At 32.6% G+C, this 8,311-nt stretch overlaps 1 protein-coding gene across 1 annotated transcript; it reads right to left on the bottom strand.

Moving 5' to 3' along the window:
• Window positions 1-5,620: 5,620 nt before the first annotated feature.
• MAKR6 (membrane-associated kinase regulator) lies at window positions 5,621-7,112 on the bottom strand. The gene is made up of 2 exons (XM_028245331.2): window positions 5,974-7,112; window positions 5,621-5,868 (listed from the first exon to the last, which is right to left on the bottom strand). The coding sequence occupies exons 1-2, from the start codon at window positions 6,614-6,616 to the stop codon at window positions 5,861-5,863; spliced, it is 651 nt and encodes a 216-aa protein (XP_028101132.2). The 5' UTR covers window positions 6,617-7,112; the 3' UTR covers window positions 5,621-5,860.
• Window positions 7,113-8,311: the final 1,199 nt, after the last annotated feature.

Raw genomic sequence — 8,311 nt, 5'->3', positions numbered from 1 at the left:
TTTTACATTCCTACCAATGTGAATTTTAAAATATGAATGTTTACATCATAAAATTGCTAACCGTTCAAAAAATATTTATAAGGGTATCAAAATTAAATATAATGACATAAGTGTATAAGAAAATAGTGTAAATCAAGAAAAAAAAACTTTATGGAATAAAACTATACATACATGGGACTAAATAGGTTAAAAAATTCCTTCATGGATTTCTTGGGTTAAAACACTTCTAAATGGAATTTATCAATAATTTTTCCGTAAATAATCCCATGAAAATTGTCCCACACCCCCTAGGATAATATAATCCCCCATGTGATGGATAAAGAGTCCAGCCGGACTCCATGTCCAACAGACTAAAAAAAAAATACCGAATAAAAAATTTCTTTCAAATTACAATCTCAACAGTAGATAGTTCCTCTTATCCCCCATCAAACACACACTTGTGCCTTCAATTCTATCCTTCAACTTTTTGTTTTTTTTTAAGTCTCTTGTTCACTATTACTAATCTTTTTTTTTTAGCCCTAATCATTTTGTTCACTCCATGCGATGTCCTTGTGAGCTGTAATGGCTCTGCTGTAAGTGTCTTTTTAGTTGCAACAGTGACCACCAAATCAACATCAACAACAAGTAGCATGTATGAGGGTCTGGTCCCCCTCCCCATGGCAACAGTGACTACCAAATCAACATCAGCAACAAATTAAAATATATGTTAAGAATTTTAAAAAGATTATACATTCTATATAAAAATGTGTGTAATAAAAATAAATAATTTTATAACAAATGCAAAGATTTGTAATTTATGAATAAATAAGATGTATAAATAGAAACAGTCCATAGAAACTGCTCATAATTTTAGATATTTTTGAAAAATCAAAATTAAATAATAAAAATAAAAATAAAAAAGTGATTTGTTGACACCAAATAATTTGTAAACTTTATATAATACACACCACAACATATATATAATAATTTTTTTTTTTAATTAATCGATTACACTACAACATACTAATCACATGTATATATACTAGAAGGAAAAGCACACTGTGTGCAATTGAAAAGATCAGGGGCATGTTAGAGGCAGTTCAGAATATTGGCATCACTATATTGTAACTGCTCTTGTGGACATTTTCGGAAAAGAAAAATGTGTGACGTGTACACCAAGTCTATAAATAGAGGGTAATCACTAATTTCGGAATATTTACACGTGGTATTTCATAGGATTATAATTAGTAGAGAAGGTGAGTATGTAAGGTATTGTGTTGGGTGATTGGGGAACATGAGGGAGTATATTGAATAATAATTAGTTAGAGAGTACAGACACGTGATACTCCAAGAATATTGAATAATTTCTCATAAATGGAACATATAGCAACTAAGTGCAAAACAAATTTGTGAAGAAAGCATGTGTGGTTTAGTTTTGCTTATTCTGCAAGAGGAGAGAAAGATCCAAACAAAAATACAAAAAGGAAGTAGACAGAGAAACAGCAATGCATATTGTTATCAACATTTGGGCATTTCTCCTAACACACCTTGTCCATGTCTCCCTTTCCCTACATGTTCACATGTGCCCCCAACTTTCTTACTCTCCCCAATCAATTTATCAGTTATAATCAAGTCAATTTAACCTCAATTTGTGTGGAAACCTTATCATGTTAGTCTGGTGAATAAAACACTCTTACTAGATTTATGCGTGTTTCTCTTTTTCTTTTTCTATTCCCTTCATACCAATTATATATATATATATATGAAACTAAACTTGTGTTAAGAAACAAGAGGGAAGCCTTGTATATATAACCATGAAAAGTATTTAATTTGAGGGTGTATTACATTTTTCGCCCTTAAATTTTTATGTAGATTTTATTTTGATCAATCATCTTCTAATTATAACAATAAATCCTTAAATTGTGTTTCAATGTAGTCATTCCGCTACATACTATTAAAAATTTGAGCAGAAACTGCTCATGCGAGGGTCACATGAGTATCTTTTAGGGGCATTAAATTAATATGTGTGCACGCGCTTGTGGGGGTTAATTTGCACTTTACAGCTTCTAGATTTTACTCAAATTTCACTGCTCATGTTTTAATTTTCACTTGAATTTTAAACAATAAAATCATGGGAGAATCACATTAAAAATTTAAGAATGAAAAGTAAAATTCACACCTAATTTAATCATATAACTTTACAAAAGCGAGCAGCGAGGAACCCATGTTTTAACTAGAAATAAATGGATTAAAGTTGGTTGAATTTGTAAGAAATGGTTTTGGAAAAAACAGTTTTTTTTTTTTTAAACCTTAGTTTATTTTTTCAATGGGACTCATGTGCCAAAATTGGCGGGTCTATGTGGTAACGCTTTCTTTGTCGCATTATCACGTCATATATTTGGTTGTTCAAAACCATTATCGGGTGAATAGAAAATCAATACTAAAATGAGCTCCATGGAAATAGTATTTTGGTGAGGTTTCCATAAGGGATAGAGAAAATGCTTGTTCCACATTGCTTGAGTAGGCAAACTTGGTGTGGATTTATAAGTCTTGGGTTTGCATTTTGGGGAGGGCCTCAAGTGATACCCTAGTTTTGTGGAGAGGAAGTTATGGGGAAAGTGGGCCTTGACCCGTTAGAACCAAAAACTACCACACCCACCCAAATCAGCATAGGTGTGAGGTTGGGTTGGACTTTTGTAGTCCAATATTTATTTTTTTGGGGCCAAAAATATTTATTTATTTATTTATTTTAAATTAAATTCTTACCATTTGGAATTTGAATATCGGTTTGAAATTCAAAATAAAGTCCAAGTTGACCCCAACATTTCTGAACGTTGGTAGTTTGGTCCATTGCACCTCTTCAGCTTTTTCCCTCTTCAACCCGAACAGGTTCTTTGCCTGTTCAAATCTATCCTGAATAGCCACCAATTCTCCTATAAATAGACAAATTCTCCATTTGGTTTTTCAATCAATTTTCATTATTCATTCTGCTTCTACTTCCTGCATTTTGCTGTATTTATTTTCTGTGAGAAAAATAATAAACAAAAAATGTGTTCGCTGGACATTTAGTTTGTAGTGCTGTTACTAATTGTCGTCAATCATTTTATCTTGGGAGATAAACAGCCACATTCTGAAAAGTACCATGGAGAGGACGAATATGTTTTAAGAAGACAGTGTTCAATACTGGACTTGATTGAATTTCTGGAGAAGTAATACTGTAAGTGTACGAGCAAGAAATAATGTTCTCGTATAATCCTGTTAATCAAGTCTGCGCTCCTCCAAACGTCGTCGCTTTACTCCCTGAAAACAAAAACGTGAGCTAGCTGGCGGGTGTGTGCCGGATATCTCTCCGATGCCTAAGTCAGCAAAATAGACAAATAGACAAAAGTTCTGTATATTCGGAAATCAAAGTTGTATTACCTCTTCCATAGGTTTTGTTATGAGCTTTTAAAGGTTCCATGTGACACAATCCTAGTAGGACTCTTAGTCCTCCATGTAGAGTCCTCCTAGGAATCACACTCCTGAAAGATAATGTTTATCCTTCAACAGCCCCCTCACTGCTTAAACCAAGTAAAATGGTTTTATCCCGGTTTGGACAATAGTATGACCGAGAAAACGCTATCTCTTTCATACTTACCCCGGCGCCTTCATATGCGACACGTATCTCGGCTCATGTTTCACTTGTACCTCGGTTTTCACCTGTTTGGACCGGGCTAATCTGCAGCAAGCCTTGACCGAGCTAAAGAGGCAAGGTCTAGCTTAAGGAGCCCACCATCCCGACCGCGGTGACTTGTAACCACCTGGACCAAGCTAAACACTAACACCATGGTCCACTTCACAAAGCCCTTTTTACCTCGGCCCACAAAACGGCCCATTACTACGCCTGGGCCTAGCTCGGCTCTAATGCACATATAAAACTCCCTCTCAATAAGTAGGTTGTTTATAATTTTCTTTTCAGGTTTCTATTTGATTCTATTTTGTTTTTTGTAACAAAATAAGAATATGTTTTCCATATTTTATTATTCTTTGTTCTGTTTTGATTTAAGTAATTAAACAGACTTTTTTCTTCCTTAATCAATTCTTCGAATACAGTGAGAATTGTCTAATAGAATTGACTTAGCTAAAATTGGTTAAATTAAACCTAACTTGGACGAAATATTATTAAACCCTAAAATATGTGACAAATGATGGAAAATGATATTTGTCATTATGAAAATATTTGATCGCTTTATTTTACCTTTAACATATTTTCAGACACATCATATCCAAAAATATTATCATAATATATAACGGACCTTATTTTATTGAAGCGAATATTTGGAAGCCATTTTCAATATGCAGTATCACCCATCACCCGTAACAAATTGGGTTCCAAAATTGTCACATTTCTTTCAAGATTAGATTTTTTTTTTTGGGGGGGGGGGGGGGGGGGGGGGGGGGGGGGGGCGGAATAAATTAGTTTAGTATGGAACAAGTTAACGCAGCAGCCAAGTAGGTTGCAATCAACTTGGGTAAATATTGCAAAAAAAAAAAAAAATACAAATAAATAATTGTTGTCACCTACTAATAATTCAGAAACATCTTCAGGACTTGAATGGCCACAACTAAAAGCACAAAATAATTAAATAAATGAAAAGGATAAAGATTCCCAAAATGTGAAAGGTGGCGTGCTTACCTCGTGGTGGACCCAGCAATCGCAATTCTAATTTTAAATTGGGAATCATATCATATGATATGATAATATATGAAATAAAAAGTCTGAAAGCTACCCTAGCTAGCAGGACTTCACATTCATGTGCAACTATATTAACTGACAGCTCTCTGTTTTTTAGATTTCTTTTAGTAGTCAAAAAGTTAGTTAATTGATTAAAAACAAATTAATAAAAAAATTAAGTGGTTGAAGTTAATTTTTAGCAAGAAAACTATTAACCCAAATGGCCTAAACTTTATTTTAGCAAAATGAACTTATAAGTAGTGTCAAACAAAATGTGTTAAGTTAAATACACCCTTATAATTTCCTTTAAATGTTAACTGTTTTTTTATACCATGGATCCATTCGATAAATGATGTGTGTACATATTAGAGTAATTAAAACTAAAAAAAGTAATAAAATTATTATTTTTTGAATATGATGAGTTCTATAAATATTTATGACATTTTTTAGTTATTCAATATAATATGATTATCAGAAAACTAGATTGATTTTGAATTTATTCTCACCAACAGATGTAATGCATCATAAAATCTGCTAAATAGGTTCTGGTAATTGAAATAACAGAAATTAGTTTGATAATCTCAATTTCATTCATGGTTTCATGTTCCCAGTATGAAACATTCTGCATGGATATAAAAACAAATATGAATAAAATAATTATCACTTCATTTTAAAAGAAAATAATAATAACTTCACAAGGTGGTAGATTCCTTATAATTTAAAAGATTGTCACAATGAGAAGACAAATATGAAAGGAAAAAGTTAGGGATCATGAAAATTTTATCATGAAAATGATCATGAAAAATTTATGATCCTTGTATTACCTTGATTAGTGTGTGGTGTTTTATTCTAAGTGTAATCCAAGGATCACAAAACTTTCATGATTATTTTCATGACAAAATTTTCATGATACCTAACATTGCTGAATATGAAAATATAACATATCTTCTCCATCTTCCCAAATGCCCAAATTTCAATAGCCAACCATCTATACAGTTCGCTTTTAACTTATCAAGTTTCGACTTAAGAAAAACTATACCAAACAGGGAAAGCGAAGAAAGAGATAATGAATAAACAATAACGGATGATCTTCTTGAGACCTATCATTTCTTTTGTTTGCATGTAAATGTCATCTCCTTTGTTCTCTTATGTGCACAAAACCCTCATTTATTTACCTGAAAATAACAGAGTCCTAAGTAATGTCAAAAAAGACTCGATAAAATTTCCACAGGAATCAATCACAATGTGATAAATAAAAACGACAAGAAAATTTGACATACCGATTGATCTTTTGCAGTGAAGGACTGCCTCGTGTATTGAACTCTCCGAATCACAAGACCTACGCCAATCATCAACTGAGTAAGCCACGCTTGTCCGAGGAGATGTCGCAGCTGAGCATATCCAATTATCAACAGCTTCATTTCTTGAGCAAGATCTTCTTCTGCCTTGTAGTTTTCGACACAGTGGCCTAAGAAAAAAATCCAAATATTTCTGGAAGATTCGCTTTGACAATCTTCGACACTTTCTCAATGATGAACGATGAATCTTACTATCTGAATGCACATTTTTTGAAGCATGTGAAGAGATTGGAGTTGTTGGTGTAGAATCTGAAGAATCACATGGCTCGATTTTCAGTGGCTTGACAAAGAGAGGCATGAGGAAGCCGTCGGAGATGAGCTCATCGGCATGAACAAGAGTTAGAGGAGACTGTTGTGAGATAGGAAAAGCAAAGTTGAAGTCATGAGAGCCTCTGAAGAATCTCCTTGAGGGTGGTAGTTTTGGGTCCATCTCGATGAAGGAAGCTTCATCGGATGCATCAATGGAGGCACAAAGTGTGTCATCTAGGGTTTCAAACGATGGCTTTAGGTTTACTAACCAACTATATGAGAAGCTTTCAATGGAGAGAGGTTGAGAAGTCTCCATTGCTGCCAGTTGAGCAGGGTATGCACAGAATGATAGAGCAAATATGTATAATTCAAGTTAAACTAAGGATGGTATGTCTAGTAGATATATATAGATAGATAGATAGATAGATAATATTACCGTACTATCCAATCCATAACAATTGTATATGTGGTTGTCTAGACTACAGACAAATATATTCATAATTTAAAATAAAATAAAAAAATAAAAATAGAGGAAAGAAACAGAATTGTGAGCCCCCACAAACCACCCATAATGTACCGTTGCAACTTTAGTTTACCCTGACATTCTGTCATCATGTTCTATAAGCTTCACAAAGGAGATGTGGTGACCTTCACAATTTTATTACCGAAGTAGTACAGATAACGACACGTAAACAAAGCGATTTTTAAAAAATATGTTCAGGACATATTAAAAAATTATATTTTCAAAAAAAAATATTATATGTCAAATTTATGAATAATTTATTCAAATGTCATAAAAAAAAAAAAAAAAAAGAAGCAACATAACAATAAATAAAATTAAAAGTCATATATTCCATGCCTTATATTGATGTCATTCACATAACAATTAACCATTGCAGAACATTGAATTACACCTGATGTATTTATCTTATGAATGTTTCAAAAATGTCTAAATGCACAAATTGCATTCCAAGTAATATAAAATATTGTTAATATGAAGAGATGCATCACTTAGATCATGTTCGAAAGGTTTAACAAGTGTCGTTGAAGTATCTGTTATTATGAATTTAAATTTTCAATTAAAACACGTTAAAGAAGTGTCAAATATATTTTTAAGAGCGTCTGCAAAGTAGAGTGTCTGACACAAGTGTCCAACCGGACACATAAAAAAGTTCAAGCACACTACATAAAATATTCAAAGATGCTTTCAGAACTAAAATAAAGAAAGAATGACTAGATCATACGAATGTTTGGTGTTGCAATTTAGCACATTTTGAATAGGTACAATTAGGTTTGAAAGGTTGATTTCACCCCTATGATGCTTACATCCTAACTACTGCAGCAAACAGCTCAACCTAGACCATAAATACTTTATAGTATGCAAGTATTGTTATGCATATAATTCTGCAATGATTCCAAGAGGGGAAACAAACTATTAAACATATATGCTACGATTCTATAATATATTACAATTTTATATTATCATAAATACAATCATATAAAATGCCAGCATCATATATATGTATTATCATGTATGATCAATAATCACATTACCTTTTCCAATTGCAACAACATCATAGCAAAATTTCAGGACATGGAAATTTATATTTTCTATACATAAGAAAGAAGAAATTATGATGATGCCTATCATCAAACGTAGCAATATTGTTGACCTTGAATCAGTAACAGAGACAAAAATATCAGAAAGTTTTCTTGGTAAGGAAATTTCAGGCTTTCACTACCACTAAGGATGCGTTTGTTTGGACTGACTGGATAAAGGGAGATTATAATCTATTGGACTGTTAGTCTTGGGATATATTGTCCCCGGACTATTTGGTTGGATTGGATTTGTATCATATGTTTGTTTAGTCATGGGATTAGATGTCTGGATTGGACTATTTTTAGTGAATTCAATGTTTGGTTAGATGGACTGGATAAGAATAAATATTCAAAAGACTATTTTACCCTTGTAATTTATAATTTATAATTTAACAACACTAAAAAAATTTAA

This window comes from Camellia sinensis, chromosome 8 (assembly GCF_055761805.1).
Source record: "Camellia sinensis isolate YWXY chromosome 8, ASM5576180v1, whole genome shotgun sequence".
Taxonomy (NCBI): Eukaryota; Viridiplantae; Streptophyta; class Magnoliopsida; order Ericales; family Theaceae; genus Camellia; species Camellia sinensis.
This window is presented reverse-complemented; position numbering and strand designations above follow the sequence as displayed.

What these genes read in the sequence shown, in the direction of transcription:
- MAKR6 (XM_028245331.2), bottom strand. Translation starts at nt 6,616, where the DNA reads ATGGAGACTTCTCAACCTCTCTCCATTGAAAGCTTCTCATATAGTTGG.